Below are 21,157 nucleotides of genomic sequence, written 5' to 3'. Positions count from 1 at the left end.
TATAATTAACTTCTGTTTTTCTGTTATCCAGAAGAATTTTTACATTCGTGGTCAAAATGTGCTGATATTTTAGGTTCTGGGCTTAAGAAAATCTATGATGTTGTGTGAGTCACAAAAGCAACCTTAATCTTCTCTGACACACTGTTTCTGGGACCATTTTACAGCATTAAGAGGGTAATATACAGTTCTAGCAACCAGCAAGTAGCATTCACTGGTCTACTGTTTAAAATAAATCATCTGTTTGGCTGCTATAAATTATAGCAGAATGTTTCTTTATTCTATATAACGGCAAACATTAGAAATGGGAAAAGAATGTATTCTAATTTTGGCTTGCTTAAAAATGCCATATTTTATATACTGAACTTATTGTACCAGTCATAAGTGTCAGCTTCTCAATAGCAGCAATAATCCAGGACTTCAAACTTGTCACAGGGAGTCACCATCTTGGAAAGTGTCTGTGACACTCAAATGCTCAGTGGGCTCTGAGCAGCTGTTGAGAAGCTAAGCTTAGGGGTCGTCACAAATTATCAAGCAAAAAATGAGGTTGGTCTGTAATAAAAGATGATGCTACGGGGCTGATTATTAAATTCTGATGCTAGTTGCACTGGTTTATGTACTGCTATGTAGTAATTATCAATAGTGATTACTAATCAGCCTTATATTGTGACATTTCTATTCTGTATATACAGTACAATATATTGTGAGTGGGTCCTTAAACTCAGTAAGTGACAGCAGTACAGAGTATGTGCAGTGAATCAGCAGAAAAGAAGATGGGGAGCTACTGGGGCATCTTCAGAGGCACAGATCAGGGCCGCTCCTTCCATGTGGGAAGGTGAGAACCTTGCCTCAGGTGGCTGTAAGTGGCCAGTTACAAGGGGCAGCAAAAAGAGATCAGTAGAAAGTTATCTTGGCTTTGCACAGCTGTTGTCATGGCGATGACCCATCAGGGAGCTGAGATTGCAGGTAATTGGGGCCTTTTTAATTGTATTTGCAGCTATTATAGATTGCTCAAAACCAAAGGAGGCCCTGTTCGGCAAAGCCCATGCCCGGCACAGGTCCGCAGCCCGGTGATTGGGGACCTCTGCACTAGGGTCTAGCCTTTTCTTACCAGATTAGCCTATGACTGCTCCCACTAATATCTATCTTATTACATGTCTGTTTGGCTACATCCTAAATTCCGGATGAGTGCCACCCTTTAAACAGCTAAGAATTAGACTCTAATTACTAAAACCCTTTTGAGTTTCCAACTTCACTCACACTTTTCACTGGCGTTCTGGCCCGGCCCTTCCCTTTCCAGGTGTGCTTTTGAAGTCACGTGAGATCTCAGCGGCAATTTCCATAAAAGTGGCAGCAAGGAGACTTCCAGTCTTACTCTTGTTCGAAATTGGCCTAGATGTATAGGGCAGAATTGCCACTGACAAAGGCTGCTGCTGAGTTTTGTAGTTCATGGGTTATCAGTGCTGCAGAGAGGTCTAGTCTCACAGTAGATCTGCAGTATGGGCTGCTGGACCACTGAATTTATTTGTGAGAGTTGTAGTTTTACAAACACTGTGATTGTGTATAATGTCCAGCCTGTGTGTCCTGTTCACCAAACATCATTTTCACTGTTTCTCGGTCTCTGGGCCTTGGATCTAAGACAACCCCCCTAGAACTCTTTGGTGCTACGTTTGAGGTTTGCACCAGGTGCCCTCGCTTTACGGCATGGCTGCTTTAGCTTATAGGAGCTATTCTCTATTACGTTCAGTGTGAGACACACCTTATTTGCTGTTTCCTTACAACTGAGCATGGTGGCAGTTAGAGCACCCTGGGTGCCACAGTTGCTTATGTTAAGTAATGCCACATGTGCCCAGTATATTAAAACATCTTAATGCTATTAATTAATCTTAATGAAGTTGTCTGGCTGGTGACAAAGTTTTCACATACTCATTTGAAACTTTCAAGTATAAACATGTTTTGCAATTATCCTGTCAGTTGATACTTCCTGTGTGGATGAACTCATTTTATGGCTGGGGCTGAATATAGCTAAGATAAGGCTAAAGGCACAAACGCTGTATTTCTGCTTTTGCTGATTCTAGTGCAGTCTGCCTGAATGTGCCTGTTCTGGCGTACAACTAGGGTGAGGTACCTCCTGAGGCAACTTCGGAAAACGAAGCGCTCCGAGTGACATCCCGCCAGCGATTTAAATTCTAGTTGGTGGGAGGCAACATGTTGTTTTGAGACATGTGAGTCATTAACAAGACCAATCCAGGATCCTTTTTGTAATCCAGAAGTGTGCCATTTGTGAATTAACAAACTATGAAGTTAAATGCTCAGTTTGCTAAATGAATGTCACTGTGGTTGCCAAAACAGGCTGTGGCCACTCGCGCAGGAAGGCCAGTAACAGGGCTGATAGATTGAGATATTATTCTGCTTAGTTAGTTTTGAACTTGCTTTAGTTGATGGCTTAGCATGTGGGCCAAGCAGATGTCTATCCACTTCTCTCTTTAATGACATTCTTTACATTCTATGCCACCAGCAATCTTGTCAATAGAGTATTCATATCTATATGTATTAATTAATAGTAACAGCCATACATCCATAGACAAACATGAAATCGAGCCACAGTTAAAGGACCAGTATCATTATTTTATTACAAAATAAAAACTACACCCTCCATATAACACCCATTACCTACAACATGTTACAATTTTACCCTGCGTTTACCTAAAAAGTCCCCAGTAAAACCAGGGCCGGACCAAGGGGTAGGCAGGGTAGGCAACCACCTAGGGCACAATCACTGGGGGGCGCACTTCTCAGGAAATTTTTCTATCTTTTTTTTCATTTTTACTATTCAGTTTGTTTGGCCTTTATTATTGACATTATACTTTTTCAAACTCGCATGCCTCAACCCCCTCTGGGGTTTGTTTCAACCGATTTAAATTGTGAAGGTGCTCCCCCTCCCTGGAGCGTGAATTGGCGCCTTCCATGATGATGTGAATGTGCAGTAGGCTGCGGTGCGTGATGCATCCATACGTTGGGCGTCAATCATTGCAACGGATCGGGCAGCAGCAGAGAGGACCTGTGGGCACTAGAGGGTGAAACTCACGCTGAAGACCTGTCCTGCTGGTGCTGGGCCTGGGCTCTTTTATTACTCCTCTGAATATGACTGACGCTTGCTGGCACAAGTACTGATCATGGGGGGCTTTGGCCTGGGGAATTGGAAATATTTATGGCTGCTGGGATGGCACAGGTACAGGTGGGGCGTGGGCTTGGGCAGCAGTAGTATGGCTGGGCTCATTGTTTGCTACTGGCCAAGGTACAGATCATGGGGGCTTGGGCCTGGGGAAATATTGATGGCTGCTGGGCTGGCACAGGTACGGTTGAGGGTGTGGGCTTGGGCAGCAGTATGGCTGGACTCATTGTTGGCTGCTGGCACAGGTACAGATGGGGGGACTTGGGGCAATATTGATGCATAATGGCTGCTGGCACAGGTACAGATGGTGGGCTTGGACCTTGGGGCAGTATTGCTGGATATTGGCTGCTGGCTTTGACAAGCTTTAATAAGCAACTTTTTATGTTTATATGCTGTTTATAAGAAGTCAGTATACCTTAACTGTAAATCATCAGGCCGTCCTTGTGACACTGCTTTCATTTGTCTGGGTCTCAGACTAGGGGGACCAGATCACATGAAAATTCAGGGACACTTCTAGAAAATCCAGCTACAAGGGCTGCACCGACTGCAATTTAATTTAAATGCAACATGTATTTATTAGGTTTGTCCCTGAATTTTCAAGAGATCTGGTCACCCTACCTCAGAACTTTTCTTCGCGTTGGTTATTGATAGGATGCACTTTGTTTGTTTACCAGGATAAAACTTTAGTATTTTTTGATGTACCTTATTTTTGTTGGTAAACATTAAATATTTATATAAATGAAAAGTTTCATTCAATAATGCTTTTTCTTTTATTAAAAAACCATAATGGTAAGGTGGGAAATGCTAATGCAGGACGGCGGGGGGTTGCTGATCGGAACCCTTGTTTAGGGTGGGGGGGTTGCTGATCGGAACCCTTGTTTAAGGTGCCAAACTACCTTGGACCGGCCCTGAGTAAAACTCCCCTCCATGGTGTGCAATTCATTTTTGCAAGCCGATAGGGCGACCAACCCTTTACCTATGGAAGTACATGCCCACCCCCGACATAGCTTCTCCTCACAGGACTTCCGGCTGGAACACAAAACCAGGAAGTCAGAAGATTTTCAGAGCAGTCAGCGAGGATTTGTACTACAGCGCGTAAGTTCTCCCTCTTCTTGATGCATGTTCTCTTTGTATGGGGTAGGACTGAAGGGCTGGGGAGAGGCATTGCTGCTGGAAGGGCTGGGGAGAGGCATTGCTGTTGGAAGGGCTGGGGAGAGGCATTGCTGTTGGAAGGGCTGGGGAGAGGCATTGCTGTTGGAAGGGCTGGGGAGAGGCATTGCTGTTGGAAGGGCTGGGGAGAGGCATTGCTGCTGGAAGGGCTGGTGGAGAGGCATTGCTGTTGGAAGGGCTGGGGAGAGGCATTGCTGCTGGAAGGGCTGGGGAGAGGCATTGCTGTTGGAAGGGCTGGGGAGAGGCATTGCTGCTGGAAGGGCTGGTGGAGAGGCATTGCTGTTGGAAGGGCTGGGGGAGAAGCATTGCTGCTGGAAGGGCTGGGGAGGGGCACAACTTCTGGAAGGGTGAGGGAAGTGAAAGACTGCATGAGAGAATACTTAGTGCTCTGAGGAGACTTGGTGAGTGAATTTCTGAGGGGAAGGGTGGATGAGAGGACGGCTGAGGGGAGTGAAACAGACTGTGGAGGGGAAGCCTATGTAAAGGGGGAGGCTGATTGAGTGGAACGCTGCATGGGAAAGACTTTGTGTAGGGGAACAGTGTGGGGGCACAAATGTATGCACTAATAACAGCTGACTCCAGATCCGGTGGCCCCTCACTGTGCAATAATAGTAAAAGCGACCCGCAGACACGTGACCAGAATGTATGCCCCTGTAACAACAGACCCCTAGACCCTGAGTTAAAACCCTTATGAGTTTCCAACTTCGCTCACACTTTTCACTGGCCTTTCCCCTTCCGGGTTGTACGTTCGAAGCCAGCTATTTCCATAATAGGGCATATGGTAACCAATACGTCAGTGACGTCGCCTGCCTCGGTATGCCGACTAACTTTGGACTTGGACGAAACTAACTCCAGAAAGGGGGGTGGTTGAAATTTAAGGCATATTATATATGCAGCATTTCTGAGGCTCTTTTAACTTTACATATTATAAATCACCAGATAAGTGTAGCAGGGCTTTCTTCATTACACACACACCGAAGCTGTAATGTTTAACCTACGTATTGTCAAATCCCGTGTGCATCTGTCTCCCTCTGCCGGACCATTTCCTGTGTTAAGTAATGCGGAAGTGAGTGTAATGGGAGTGCCCGGTGAAGGGGTGTTGGCCGGGGATTGAGGTGGAACAGTCTGTGCGTCAGGGGCTTCCAGCAACCTCGGATATTTCTATTCTATCGCCGGTCGGTAAGTGATCTCTCTGTAACCCCTCGTTAGAGAAGGAGAGAAGAGTTAGTGCGCTGAAGGGAAGACTTGTGAGTGAATTGCTGAGCTGAAGGCTGGGTGAGGGGAAGGCTGGGTGAGAGGAAGGCTGAGGGGAGTGAAATGCTAAATAAAAGGGGACGCTCAAAAAGGGGACGCTCAAGGGAAAGGCTGTGTGAGAGGAGCATGGAGGGGGAGGAACAGACACTGGGATGGTGTATAATGTCCGGCCTGTGTGTTCTCTTTGCCAAACATCGATTTCACTGTTTCTCGGTCTCTGGGCCTCGGGTCTCAGGCAACTCCCCCCTCCCCCTGGAACTTTAGCTGCTGTGTTTGAGGTTTACACCTAGACTTGTCTCCTTTTCTGGGGAAAAAATACCGCCCTTTCTATATATTTATCTTTTTTTCCCTATTAATAACATTGGGATCAGCCATCATTTTTACCGGCCAGATGGCAACCCTATGATTGCAAATTGCACCTGGTGTCCTCTCTTTACGGCACGGCTGTTTTATCTTATAGAAGCCTTTCTGTCTGAGACACACCTATTTGTTGTTGTAGTGTCAGTAGAGATTCCAGATTCCTCAGTGGCACAATATGCTCGTGTTCCTGGCTTTACACCTTTCTTAACTGTTTATATCTCACCCTTCCTCTTGTTAGGTTCTATCCCCCTCTCTTCTTCACCCCCCCCCCCCATTCCTGGCTTTATACATTTAGTAGAAGAAAAGGTGGGGGAGTGATTGTATTCGGAGCCTTCTTCCTGAACACACACTGTGTGTTTCCTGTATGGCAGCTGCAGTCGCTACACGGCCAGTCTAAGCCATATGGGCACTGCCTCTTATCTTCCCCTTGGTTGTGAGTCTGCAATGCTTCTAGCAAACAAGGGGTTAAGAGCCCTGATGCCACTTTCAGAGCATTAAAGAAACAGTACAGCTACTGACTTATGGTTTAGACAGACAGGAAAAGGAAATGTTCATACTTGAATTTAACTTCAATATCATATATAACACCGACATTCAGAGAGTCATTGCAGTTGGTTTTCCATATTATTCTGTGTTACTTATATAACTTAGTGATATGACGTTGGTACTCCCTGTGCCGTAAAAAATTCTCTGTGCTTCTGGGAAGGCTTTCCACTAGATGTTGAAACAATATTGGTGGGATTTGCTTGTATTAAAGGATACGTAATCCTTTAAAACAAGTGTAAAATTGACGAGAGTGCTATTCTAGGCATCTTTTGTAATTTACATTCATTATTTATTTTCTTTTTATTCCAAGATATTAAGGGATACATGTACTGTTAATATGAATGCATTTTGTTACAACAGGGCCACCTGCTGGTCATTTTCGCACCAGTCTGACCAGCAAGTAGTAAAGGAAGTTGTCAGGAGAAAGAAAGAGGCTGCTCTGATGTTCTTCTGCTTAGGATAAAAAATAGAAACCTTTCTCACATCTTTCCTAAGCAGAAGAACATCAGAGCAGCCTCTTTCTTCCACCTGACAACTTCCTTGACTACTTGGTGGTCAGACTGGTGCGAAAATGACCAGCAGGTGGCGCTGTTGTAACAATTCATTCATATTAACAGCACATGTATCCCTTAATATCTTGGAATAAAAAGAAAATAAATAAAGTTAATTACAGAAGTGCTTAGAATAGCACTCGCATGAATTTTACATTCACTTATTTTAAAGGTTTACTTATCCTTTCAGTCAGAAGGGCATTGTGAGGTTTGTCACTGGATATATCATACTGTAAGTTAATTTGAAACATCTTTTTCCCTTACAACTGAGCATGGTGGCAGTTATCATAAACAACTGGGGCATCCAGGGTGATCTAAATTAATGGCATGTATGCCCAGTATTTTAAAACATCTTAATGCTGTTAATTACCTGAATCAGGGCGGTCCTATTGGTGCTTCTTTTATAATGATCCTGCCGTCATATGAGTAATAATAAGCTCATACGTGTGTTCATTTTAAGTGCTGATTATGTTTCCCACCTCATTACATCATCTCTGCCCTTCCCTTTAAAAAAGAAAAAAAGCAAACTATTTGGATGGATTCTTACAGTAGTTGTCTGGCTGGTTTACATAAACTTTCAAACATAAACATATTTTACAATTATCCTGTCAGTTGATACTTCCTGTGAGGATGAACTCGTTTTATGGCCGGGGCTAAAGGCACAAAGGCTGCATTTCTGCTTTTGCTGATTGTAGTGCAGTCTGTCTGAATGTGCCTTTACTGGCGTACAACAGCCAAGCGTGTTGGACTGGTTTTTTTGTTTTGTTATTTTTCTCCAGGTGAATATACACCACTATTGGTGCTTTAAGGAAGTTCACATTACAGTAAATGGCAGTGGTTTTTGGTTGTGTTGTAAAATATGCCCCATGTGCCTTTAGGGTCAGGGCACACGCTCAGATTCAGGGAGATCAGTCGCCCTGGCAACAAATCTTCGTTATCCAAAGTCGCCCGAAGTTGCCAACCGAGGAAACTTTGGAAAACGAGGCGCTCCGAGTGCCATCCCGCCAGCAATCTACATTCTAGCCAGTGGGACGCAGTTTGGGGAGATTAGTTGCCCCGAAGAAGGGGAGATTTGTCACCGGGCAACTAATCTCCCTGAATCTGAGAGTGTGCCCTGACCCTTAAGATGGCCATAGACGCAAAGATCCAGTCAGTGCTATAGTAGAAAGCAGGACAAATCCAAGGCAGTAACTATGACTGCAAAGTGCTTTTATTGGGGAAAAGTGCTCCACAACATGTTTCGGGCATTGGCCCTTTATCAAGTCGCAAAGATCTGATTCGTACGATTTTCGGACTGTGTGTGGAGAGTCCCGTCATTTTCCGTCCGGCGGAGATCGGTTGTTTGGTCGATCGGACAGGTTAAAAGATTTCTGTCGGCTGCCGATAATATCTCTGCGTGTATTGCCGATCATATGATTTTCAGAGGGAGACTGTCACCAGCTTTGGTCGGACATAACTTTCGTACGATTGCTGTCAGGGGCAGAACATCGGCTGATCTGTTCTTTTCTACTTTATTTGATCTGAATGGTTAGTGGCAGGTCGGGAGATGGGAAAGTCCGATTGTACGATGATTCGTACGATCGGATCTTTGTGTCTGTGGCCAGCTTTAGACTAAAGGTATGTTTGTTTAGATTTGTATATTTACCGGTGTTGGGTTTCAGTAAGCCGTAATAGAGGCCCCCATTTTTCTTTCAACAGACCAGTATCTGCTATGGCAGGACACATTCAATGAAAACAAGTAATATATGAAATATACATCCATCTCACTCATGTCTATGATGAATCCACATGATTAATTATTTGGCTGACTAAGGTTTCTCTTGAGTGCATAGATCTCCAGCCCTCCCTGTACTAACTGCTGTTTTGAGACAACATGTGAGTCATTAACAAGACCAATCCAGGATCCTTTTTGTAATCCAGAAGTGTGCCATTTGTGAATAAACAAACTATGAAGTTAAATGCTCAGTTTGCTAAATGAATGTCACTGTGGTTGCCAAAACAGGCTGTGGCCCTGGCGCAGGAAGGCCAGTAACAGGGCTGATAGATTGAGATATTATTCTGCTTAGTTAGTTTTGAACTTGCTTTAGTTGATGGCTTAGCATGTGGGCCAAGCAGATGTCTATACACTTCTCTATTTAATGACATTCTTTACATTCTATGCCACCAGCAAACTCGTCAATAGAGTATTCTGGCCTGGTGGCCATATCTATATGTATTAATTAATAGTAATAGCCTTACATCCATAGACTTACGTGAAATTATGCCACAGTTAATTTATTTTATATCATCCTAAAAATTACAGGCTATACATTACCTTGAATAGCTTTCTTTCTGTACCATTTGCATCTATTTGGTCATGGTTGTTGCCCTAGTTTGTCTCTCTAAGAAACACTGGACAGAGCTTTGGCTGCTTTGGGATACTAGTCTAGTAAATAGCTTTATCAGAAAGGTTTATATAAATACACCAGTAAACCCTCAAAGTAATGCTGCTCTTGAGTCCTCTGTCAAAAGAAACACAGCATTTCTTTCCTTCTATTGTGTACTCATGGGCTTCTGTATCAGACTTCCTGTTTTCAGCATAAACCACCAGAGCTAGGGCTTGAGCATGCTCAGTTTGCTCCTCTCTCCCCCTCCCTCCTCCTCTCCCTGCTGTAGCCCAGAGCTACAAGTGAGCAGGAAGAGACTCTGGCAGGAAGTGATGTCACATCAAGCTAATATGACAGCTGCTATCCTAAACAAACAGAGCGTTTCTAGAGCAGGTTACTCCGGTATGGTAAAGCATTCTACAGAATAAATGTGTTATAGCTTGAACTTTTGTGGCTTATCTTTTGGCAATAAACTGCTTCGGTAGCTTTCCTTCTCCTTTAATGCCCAAGTTGCTAAGATGAATTGCGGGACATTAGCGTTATGTCAATCAAATTCTCGTAGTCTTCGTAGCAAAAAAGTTAAAAAATTATATGGATTGGAAATTGACATTTTATCTTGGACTTGAATACAAAACAGCAGTGTAGCCCTATTTGTATTGCATTGACATGTTTTCGTATTGTGTTAGTATTACGGTGATCTGTTAATTGCGTATGAAGAGTTTCATGTTGGCTTAGGGGTTACATTCCTTCCAAACTGAAACATCCTCCTGCAGGAACTGATCTTCATCTGGCAATAATTGTATCCAGCCATGCATTCTCTTATCTTAAAGGTTCCAAAAGTGCATCATTTCCTTCAGTCCCCAATCCCTGGGCCAATGATTTCAATTGTTCTCTTTGGCTTTTTACAACAAACACTAATAAAACCCTTCTCTGAGCGCAGGTATGTTGAGGTATGCAGCAATGCACATTCTGTGTATTGTAATCTGGGCAGTCGTGATATTGTTAATATTTTTGGAAATATATTTGCTTCCACAAAAATACAGGTTATAATTAGAGATGCACTGAATCCATTGTTTTGGATTCGGCTGAACCCCCGAATCCTTTGCAAAAGATTCGGCCGTATACCAATCCGAATCCTAATTTGCATATGTATATCAAAATCCTGCTGAAAAAGGCATAATACTGGCCGAATCCACTATTTGGGATTCGGCTGAGTCCCCGAATCCGTAGTGAGAGATTCGGCCGAATCCGTAGTGAGAGATTCGGCCGAATCCGTAGTGAGAGATTCGGCCGAATCCGTAGTGAGAGATTCGGCCGAATCCGTAGTGAGAGATTCGGCCGAATCCGTAGTGAGAGATTCGGCCGAATCCGTAGTGAGAGATTCGGCCGAATCCGTAGTGAGAGATTCGGCCGAATCCGTAGTGAGAGATTCGGCCGAATCCGTAGTGAGAGATTCGGCCGAATCCGTAGTGAGAGATTCGGCCGAATCCGTAGTGAGAGATTCGGCCGAATCCGTAGTGAGAGATTCGGCCGAATCCGTAGTGAGAGATTCGGCCGAATCCGTAGTGAGAGATTCGGCCGAATCCGTAGTGAGAGATTCGGCCGAATCCGTAGTGAGAGATTCGGCCGAATCCGTAGTGAGAGATTCGGCCGATTACCGAACCGAATATGAATCCTATACTGCATATGCAAATTAGGGGCAGAAAAGGGAAAAGTGGAAAAGATTCTTCTTTTGTGACAAAAAATTCACGTTATTTTCCTACCCGCCCCTAATTTACATATGCAAATTAGGATTTGTATTTGATTTTGCCAGGCACAAGGATTCGGCTGAATCCTGCTTAAAAAGGTCGAATCCCGAACCGAATCCTGGATTCTGTGCATCCCTACTAGTTATAATTATAATATCTGTCATTTTATTCATGTGGTTACTTTATGCATATTAAGAAAGCTAACATTATACAGCATTGTAGGCTGCTAATTCAGCCATTGGAGAGTGTGTGCGCCTGAATCTCGGCTCCTCTTATTTATGTATATGTTAAAGGACCAACAGCGCTTAGGAACCAGCACACCTACTCTGATTAAAGTCCGTTACCGCTATGTCTAATTCCTGAACTGCGGCAAAATATTAGGAAAATGACATTTGCCTAATAGCAAAGGGTTTAAAGCAGGACTATGTTAGTAGTGTTTATTCGTATAGTAGTGTTATTTTTTGTATATAAATATCCAGTAAATTATTGGAAGAAGGTATTCTGGCCACTATTTATCGCTATATTAGGAAGAACCTGTAACCTGTGTTGCTTAACTGGAACAGGATTGTGAGTGACTGATCTCTTAAGCTTCATTCACTCAACAGACTGTCTGCATGTCTGATTCATTAGCTTTAGGTTACCATTAAGCCGTCTGATCATCTTGTGCAAAGAAAAGTCCCATCCACTAACGTCTCCTTGTGGGCAGAAATCCACACTGTGAACACTGACAGGCCAATGTTTTACCTGCCACTGTGAAAATTATTGGGTCGGCCTTTATGCTCAGGGGGAGAAAATACATGTGTATTCTTAGGGCTGGGACACACTGGGGAGATTTAGTCGCCTGGCGACTAATCGCCGCGACTTTCCGCGACCAATCTTCCCCGAATGCCTCCCCTCGCTCTGCGCCTGGCTAAAATGAAAAATCGCCTGCGCTAATCACACGCGGCGATTCGTTTTCCGAAGTCGCCCGAAGTTTCCTCGTGAGGCAACTTCGGGCGACTTCGGAAAACGAATCACCGCGTGTGATTAGCGCAGGCGATTTTTCATTTTAGCCAGGCGCAGAGCGAGGGGAGGCATTCGGGGAGAAAAGTCGCTGCGATTAGTCGCCAGGCGACTAAATCTCCCCAAATCGCCCAGTGTGTCCCAGCCCTTAAAGGGACATTGCCATGGGAAACACATCAGTTAATAGTGTTGCTCCAGCAGACGTCTGCACTGAAATCCATTTTTCAAAAGAGTTAACTGTTTGTTTTTATATTTAATTTTGAATCTGACATGGGGCTAGACATATTGTCAGTTTCCCAGCTGCCCCCGGTCATGTGATTTGTGCTCCGATAAACTTCAGTTTTACTGCAAGTTGGAGTGATATCGCCCCCCCTCTTCCCCCCCCCAGCTGCCCATCAGCAGAACATGGGAAAATAACCAGGTAATAGCTACCTTGTAGATATAAGAACAGCACTCAATAGTAAAAATCTATGTCCCACTGCGACTCTTTCAGTTACATTGAGTAGGAGAAACAACAGCCTGCCTGAAAGCAGTTCCATCCTGAAGTGCTGGCTCTTTCTGAAAGCACATGACCAGGCAAAATGACCTGAGATGGCTGCCTACACACCAATATTACAACTAAGAAAATACACTCGCTGGTTCAGGAATTTTACATGGTGTGTAAAATGAAATGAAAACTACACTATACATGACAGAATCCTTTTAAAGTGTAAGTAACACCCCTAGTTTTGTGCTTCGATCTCTACTTTGAGATCTGCTTTTGATTAATCACAAAATTACCGATATAAACCAGTAAAATATATTGTTTTAAAAAAAACTCCACTTCCTCGTGGAGAAGGCTATTACTTCTGTAGGTATGTAACTATACAATAACAATCCTCCCCTCCTCCACCACACTGCAAAACTTCTCTTCTGCACTGCTCTGTACTGCTCATTTTTTTTAATGGTGCTTTTAACTTATTCTACCTTTATTTTACCTTACCCCCCCCCCCCCAGTAAGGAAAGTTTCTTTAAATGAGATAATGAGCTCTGTATAAACAAGGCACTATATCTCAACTGTGGTTTGAGTTCCAGGTTTATGAATGAGAAGCTCATACGGGGAGAGGGGGGGTATCATTGGACTGATAATTCAGTTAACTACATGATACCCTTTCCACAAATGCTTTGAAGGACCAGAAATTTGGAAATTGAAGTATTTTGTAGTGCAAGAAACAATAGAAGATGATTTCAGGCAGATTTTGGCCATGGCATTCTACACTGCATAAAGACTCAAAAAGGTCCAAACCCTCCATATAATAAATCTAATACAGGTATGGGATCTGTTATTATGAAAGCTCCAAATTACAGAAAGCCCATCTCCATAAGACTCCATTTTAGGCAAATCCACATTTTTTAAAAATGATTTCCTTTTTCTCTGTTATAATAAAACAGTGCCTTTTACTTGATCCAAAGTAAGATATAATTAACAGGGATGCACCGAATCCAGGCCGAATCTTTCTGCTAGGCTAAACCGAATCCAAATCCTAATTTGTATATGCAAATTAGGGGCGGGAGGGAAATTGCATGACTTGTTGTCACAAAACAAAGGAAATAAAAAAAACATTTTCCCCTCGGATTCGGTTCGGTATTCGGCCGAATCTTTTCTGAAGGATTCGGTGGTACGGCCGAATCCAAAATAGTGGATTCGGTCCATCACTAATAATTAATCCTTATTGGAAGCAAAACCAGCCTATTGGGTTTATTTAATGTTTACATGATTTTCTAGTAGACTTAAGGCATGAAGATTCAAATAACAGAAAGATCAGTTATCTGCCTGTGGGGGGGGGTCTGGAACAAAAGGGGCGGTCCGTGATGAAAAGGGGGTGGAGCCATGCAATGTGCCGCAAAAGCGAGCGGAGCAACACGCGCAATAGGCTGTTCTGAGCGAATTGGGGGCGGGCCAAGGCCTTTTTTTAAGGTTATTACAAATTACCGGCAACTAGATTGCCGGTAAATTTGTAATACTGGCCCTGACCTTGGCAGGTGTTTTACTGGCTAGGCTGGTAAAATACCGGCCGGGTGGCAACCCTATTAGTTGCTGAAGTTCCTAATGGTGCCAATAAGACGGTGTGCTACAGAATTCTATTGAGTCATGTACTCTGTATGATTTCCTTTATGGTTCAGTCCAGGATTTTGCAGTGTTACAGCAGAGTGAATGTGCCTAATTGTTTCCAGGATGACTTCATGTTTTTATATAGAACATGGTTTTATTTGAGTGTTACATTCTGTGCAGAGAAAGTCACCGCCTCAGTTCGGACCCGGCTAAGCCTATTTGTAGATCAGATCTGGCTTATAATTGTCAGTTGGTGAGCAGGACACTGAAAGTGAAGTCGCAAAGGAGATTTAGCTCATTTCCTCCAGCAAAAACTTTGTGTATGTTATGCAACTGCTTGTTTTGTTTGTTTGTCTTCTTGTTTCCTTCAGGCGTTGTGATACCTGGAGCACTTTTGCTAAAAGATTGTGGCAGTGTATCTTGTGTCTACAGATTTTATTCACTTTGGCACATACTAAAGCTTATATTAGAAGACCCCTGTCCAAATGAATGTGTTCTTACCTTTTTTTTTGATTCGTAACTGTCATATTTTTATTTTTAGATTAACCCGCCGCCAAAATGTCCAGCAAAAGAGCAAAGACCAAGACCACCAAAAAGCGCCCCCAGCGTGCAACTTCCAATGTATTCGCTATGTTTGACCAGTCCCAGATCCAGGAGTTCAAGGAGGCATTTAATATGATTGATCAGAACCGTGACGGCTTTATTGATAAAGAAGATCTGCATGACATGCTTGCCTCTCTTGGTATGTAATGTTTCATACACTCGGCTTTTTGATATTCTGGTGCTATAGATCCACTGATTCTGAAATGTCATTTTTGGGGCACAATTCAGTATTTACAATTATGGGTTTCTCTTAAAGAGATACTGACACCAGAAACCTTTACTTATAACATTGTCTTTGAATGCTTTTTATAATTTTGCCATAAGCGTATTTGCCTGATGATTTTACCATTTTTACATTACCATACCTCCCAACATTTTGGAAATAAAATAGGGACCAAAAAGTTGGTGCACGGAAATTTTTGACCATGCCCATTTTTGTGGCCACACCCCCTAATTACCATGTTCAATTTACAAAATTTGTCAAGTTATGAAAGTTTGAACATATTTCTGTTTTTTTTTTTTCAGTTATTACAGTTTTGCTAATGAAGGTGAATTACCCTTTAAGCTGAGTCTAACTTCTCCCAATGGACCTGTTATCTTATATTGTTACAATTACTTATTTGCTTATATCAAAATTGTTACAAAAGTATCTTATCTGATGCTGTGGCTGTTCTGGGCTCTCTGCCAAAAGCCAATTAAGTTAGAAACATTGTTTCTTTTTCTGGCTGTTCGGTGCAGAGAAATTCAGGACTTTCCAGTACAAACGAGGGACTGCGGGTACAGCTGTCAAAAGAGGGGACCGTTCCTCTAAAAACGTGACAGTTGGGAGATTGGGTTCTCCAGTTTGCAATTTCAGCAATCTGGTTGCTAAGGTCCATGTATTAATTAGAATAAGAGACTGGACTATGAATAGGAGAGGCCTGAATAGAAAGATGAGTAATATAAAGTAGCAATAACAATACATTTGTGGCTTTACAGAGCAATTGTTTTTAGATGGGGTCAGTGACCCCCCCCATCTGAAAGCAGGAAAGAGTCAGCAGAAAAAGGCAAATAACTCCAAAACTATAAAATATAAATAATGAAGACCAATTGCAAATTTTCTTTCCAAAATGTTGGGAGGTATGGGAGAACTACTGCTGAATAAAAAGCTAAAAACACAAATAAAAACCAATTGCAAATTGTCTCAGAATATCACTCTCTACATCATACTAAAAGTTCTTTTAAAGGTGAACAACACCTTTGAAGAAGAAACAAACCAATGCTACTAAAATCCCCTACCCTACATAGACCCTCCCTGCTCCCCCCCAGCCTAGGTGGTACCTTTGCTAAATGCCCCTAACTATTTCCTTACCCCTCGGTGCAAATACTGTCCAGTGGAGTTCACTGGCACCATCTTCAGCCACTTCTGTAATCTTCGGATTTTCTTCCACGCTGCGGCAATTTCCGTGACTTTCGGCATATGCGCAGTTGTGTCAAAACAGAAAATTGCTCCAACTGTGCATGTGCCGATATGTCACTTACTTGCCGAAGATTACTGAAGAGAAAAGATGTCTGCCGTGAACTCTGATGCCCTGAATCTGCACCGAGGGGTAAGTAAAGAGTTAGGGGCATTTAGCAAAGATACCACCTAGGCCGGGCGGGGGGGGGGGGTCTATGTAGGGTAGGGGATTTTAGTAGCAAGGGTTTACTTCTCCTTTAAGTGGGACATGTTTTTTTTTTGCTTTCTTTTTTTTTTATATCTTCCCTGATTTAGAAAAGTGCCATTTTGACAAATCATGTTAAATAAAAGTATGTTCTGCTTAATAAGATTAATTTTCTACGTGTTTACAAATGATCACTGGCCACACACATGCTGATTTACTGTCACTAATTTATTAGAATTGTCCATGTATATCTCAACATTAGATTTTTATCACTTCCTGCTGTTGAATGAAAAGGTTTAAAAGCCATCACAGCATATTAAATATGATAACGGTAAACAAAATCGTAATAAGTCGTTAAAAAAAAAACGTAGAATAAAAGTGTTAAATGGCCAGTTGTTGTTGGTACGCAGCCTTCTGGTGTGTATCTGTTCTGCAATGACTCCTGTTCTGTGTTGCCCTGGTGTCTGCCTAGAATGTGTTGCTTAATGAATCTTCCTCTCCGTGCAGCTTTTTATCATTAATTTGGCATGTGGAATTCTTCAGTCCATGTAAACACAGAAGAAATATCCACTCGTAAATATACATTTAAGAATCCATAACATGCAAAAGAAACTGTCCAATGAAAATTTAATACAGGATGCATTTATTGGTGTAGAGGCCACCGATGTGCTAGCACTATATAATGCGACTTTCTGTGCCATTTTGCCTCTTGATCTTTCTTTCGATTTAAAGAACTAAACTCTAAAAATGAATATGTAAAAATGGCATGTTTCATATACTGAACTAATTGCACCAGCCTAAAGTTTTAGCTTCTCAATATCAGCAATGATCCAGGACTTCAAACTTGTCACAGGGGGTCACCATCTTGGAAAGTGTCTGTGACACTCACATGCTCAGTGGGCTCTGAGCAGCTGTTGAGAAGCTAAGCTTAGGGCTCGTCACTTATTATCAAGCAGAAAATGAGGTTGGCCTGTAATATAAGATGATGCTACAGGGCTGATTATTAAATTCTGATGCTAATTGTACTGGTTTCTGTGCTGCCATGTAGTAATTATCTGTATTAATTACCTTATATTGTGACATTTCTATTCTATGTGTACAGTATATTGTGAGTCAGTACCTAAGCTCAGTAAGTGACAGCAGCACAGAGCATGTGCAGTGAATCAGAAAAGAAGATGGAGAGCTACTGGGGCATCTTTGGAAACACAGATCTTCCCTGCTAAAGGGCTGTGGTTGCCTTTGGCTGGTCCAAAACATAATGTACAACATTTCTACCTACTTCTTTAGTTAAACTTTAGTTCTTCTTTAAGGGCGCAGTGCACCTAGCATGCAAAACCGACCGTTTTCATCCTGTAAGATGCCCACTGTGGAAATGATGCAGCCGTTGTCATTCCGTTTGTGTCTCTGAAGCCCTAGTACTTGTATGAACATTTGTGTTCCCATCAATAGCAGCTGTATTGATTTGTTATTCTGCCTTTCTTTCTGTGATAAAGGGAAAAACCCCACAGACGATTATTTAGATGCCATGATGAATGAAGCTCCCGGCCCTATTAACTTCACCATGTTCCTTACCATGTTTGGTGAAAAGCTGAATGGGACCGACCCTGAGGATGTCATTAGGAACGCATTTGCATGCTTTGATGAAGAAGGAATAGGTGAGTGTATGCATACAGCACTTTCTTCCCTCCTTACTCTTCATTTCTCTCATCCACGTTTATCCTTCAGTATCAGGCCTCTTAAAGGAACACCAAAAGATTAAAGTGTTTTAAAGTAGTGTCAATATAATGCAGTGTTGCCCTGCCCTGGTACAACTCATGTGTTTGCTTTAGAAACACTACTATAGTTCATATAAACAAGCTGCTGTGTAGCCATGGCGAAAATGGAAAAAAGGTTAAATAGTGGATAACAGAAAACACCATTATGTTTTACAGAGCTTATCTGCTGTGTAACGTGAGCCTTTTCTCCTTTGAATGGCTGCCCCCATTGCTACACAGCAGCTTATTATTAAACAATAGTAGTGTTTCTGAAGCAAACACAGCAGTTTTACCAGTGCAGGGCAACACTGCATTATATTTTTATTACTTTAAAACGCAATTTTTTGATGTTACTGTTCCTTTAACACTTGTCTGCTAACCTATTTTCTTTTTATTAAATTTTAAACTAAATCGCGTTGAGATCAAATTCTTATGTGTTTTACAGTTTTTATCTAGGTTATTAACTGGTTGTTTTTATACATATTTAAAATGAAATTACAATAGGCGGCATTAAAAAGGGAATACAGTAAAACTTCAATTTTACCCTCATTTTACCATTCTTTACAGTCCCACCAATATATTTTGTATAATTTCCCTGCTTTTAAGTTTTCCCTTATTTTTTTCTGAACCCCTGAAAATGGGCTTCTACTGTAGCACCCAGCAAAATTTGATAAAGAGGCCCACATAGTACAGAAACCCATAATATACCCGTTTCTTCAAAAAGTATGAATAGATGCCATTTCTATGCGGAAATCCAGCAGCTTAACAGTTCTTCTCTTTCTGCATCATTTGAAAACCTGGTAAATTGGAACAACTTCTCCACGGCTTACAGACAACATGCAGGAACTACATAACCCACAATGCATTGCACCATGATGTTCTGTTCCTTATTGAAATAATGTGTTTAGGGAATTGTGGGGTTTGGAGGATGTAGGCTAAGGACAGATGGCTGTTGATACAAAGTAATAGTAGTCAGCCAGCTCAGCAAAGTAGTCAGACAGATCAGCAGGAGAGCAGGGGGCTAGGCTTAGGGAACTGTTCCATTGAACCATTAAAAATCATGAAAAGTCTGCATAGTTTTAATTGATGTATATTGCAAAGTTTCATTGTTTACTTTTCAAAAAGCTTAAGTAATATTTTTTTGTCTTGTTAAAGTGGAACTCCACAAAAACATATTAGTGCAGAGCTGCCATTCTTGAGCATGAAGTGACCATCTGTTTGGCATGCGTTTTAAAAACTCAATTACAAACTCACTGAACAGATATGTCCCATGTGGCCCCCCTTCAAGTCGCTGACTAACTCAGAGTTAGAGAGCTGAAAAGCAGGAATTAGTGTTCTGTTCTGTTATGTTAGACATCCAGTCACTCCAGCCTTTATACATTACATTTCTGCCTAACTAACCCTCCATTTATTAAAAGGAGGCAAATGGTTTGTTTTCTTAATGGCCATCACAACAGACGTTTGCCTGCAGTATGGGGTGCCAATATTTACTCCTGACTCCACAAAGGAATGGATTGTACATAGGCCATCGGTACAATAGTAAAAGAAGTGGAGCCAGTGGGTGCAAGGAGTATGTTTATAAATTGTCTGATAGAAGGGAAAATCCGATATTCCTTTTGCTGAAATATATATAAAAATTATATTCATAGGTTTTATCCAGGAGGATAATCTGAGGGAATTGCTGACAACAATGGGTGACCGATTTACAGATGAGGAAGTGGATGAGCTCTTCAGAGAGGCCCCAATCGATAAGAAGGGCAATTTCAATTACAACGAATTCACCCGCATCTTGAAACATGGAGCTAAAGACAAGGATGATTAAGCTGGAAGTGCCGCTGTAAGAACAACTGCACTGCTCTCATCCTCACATCTCTCCTCCTCATAGAACTCCTTGCATGCATTTAGCTCTAGATCTTTTCTTTTCTGTGTATTTATGGATCTGAACCAGGCCCTTTTGGCACTCGGCCACCTATGTAACCAAACTGGAAAACAAAAAGTGCAATGTAACAATTTTGTAATAAGATTTGGAATTTGGTGTTTACTATAGGCCGTGTTTAGTATGGGGGTTGGCTCCTTTAGATTTGTTTATTCTTCTCATTTAAAGCTGCTTGTGGCACATCCCAGCTAAAACTTCTAAAGTGCCAACGAGCTTCTTGTCTGTTCCTATATGCTAGAGCCTGGGGCTTGTTTCTCCTAAACATCGAGCTGAGGCTATTAGCACTATACACTGCACATGAATTCTTCATCTCCTGGCAAGGTTTCTTGCTGCCTTCTCACTGGAGGAGTAGAGGTCCCCATAAAGTATTCATATTGGCTAACCGTACTGGCATGATTAAGAGCTAAATGTTAAGAGAACACCGTTTTAAATCAATATCGGCATTTTTATAAAGTGAATAAAAGGTTTTTTTTTTCTAATTATACTGTGTCATATGTCATTTTATTTGGCTGGTTCCTGATTCATCAAACTGATGTCTAGTTTAAAAGAGAAGGAAAAGTTAAAACTAAGAAAGCTTTATCAGAAATGCCCACCTAAATATACCAGTAAACCCTCAAAGTAATGCTGCTCTGAGTCAAAAAGAAACACAGCATTTCTTTCCTTCTATTGTGTACACATGGGCTTCTGTATCAGACTTCCTGTTTTCAGCTTAAACCTCCAGGGCTTGGGCTTGAGCATGCTCAATTTGCTCCTCTTCCCCCCCCACCCTTCTCTGCTGCAATCTGAGCCCAGAGCTATAAGTGAGCAGGGAGAGAGACGCAGGAAGTGATGTCACACCAAGCTAATATGGCAGCTACTATCCTAAACAAACAGAGACCTTCTAGAGCTTTTTACTCGGGTATGGTAAAGCATTCTACAGAATAAATATAGCATTCTAGCTTGCACTATTGCGGCTAATCT

General features: G+C 42.1%; 1 protein-coding gene across 5 annotated transcripts; it reads left to right on the top strand.

Moving 5' to 3' along the window:
* Window positions 1–4,121: 4,121 nt before the first annotated feature.
* On the top strand, window positions 4,122–20,676 carry myl12b.S (myosin light chain 12B S homeolog). Of its 5 annotated transcripts, none has more exons than XM_018224198.2 (4): window positions 4,122–4,267; window positions 14,803–15,003; window positions 18,001–18,162; window positions 19,911–20,676. In XM_018224198.2, exons 2-4 carry the CDS (start codon window positions 14,820–14,822, stop codon window positions 20,081–20,083), a joined length of 519 nt encoding a protein of 172 aa, XP_018079687.1. In that variant the 5' UTR covers window positions 4,122–4,267; window positions 14,803–14,819; the 3' UTR covers window positions 20,084–20,676. The 5 variants fall into 5 exon arrangements, with proteins under 5 accessions (XP_018079687.1, XP_018079689.1, XP_018079686.1 ...); XM_018224200.2 differs by lacking the exon at window positions 4,122–4,267 and adding an exon at window positions 4,647–4,743; XM_018224197.2 differs by lacking the exon at window positions 4,122–4,267 and adding an exon at window positions 5,364–5,521.
* The last annotated feature ends 481 nt before the right edge of the window (window positions 20,677–21,157 follow it).

Source organism: Xenopus laevis, chromosome 6S (genome assembly GCF_017654675.1).
Source record: "Xenopus laevis strain J_2021 chromosome 6S, Xenopus_laevis_v10.1, whole genome shotgun sequence".
NCBI lineage: Eukaryota > Metazoa > Chordata > Amphibia > Anura > Pipidae > Xenopus > Xenopus laevis.
Note: the sequence above shows the minus strand (reverse complement) of the source record. Positions and strands in the feature narration are given on the sequence as shown.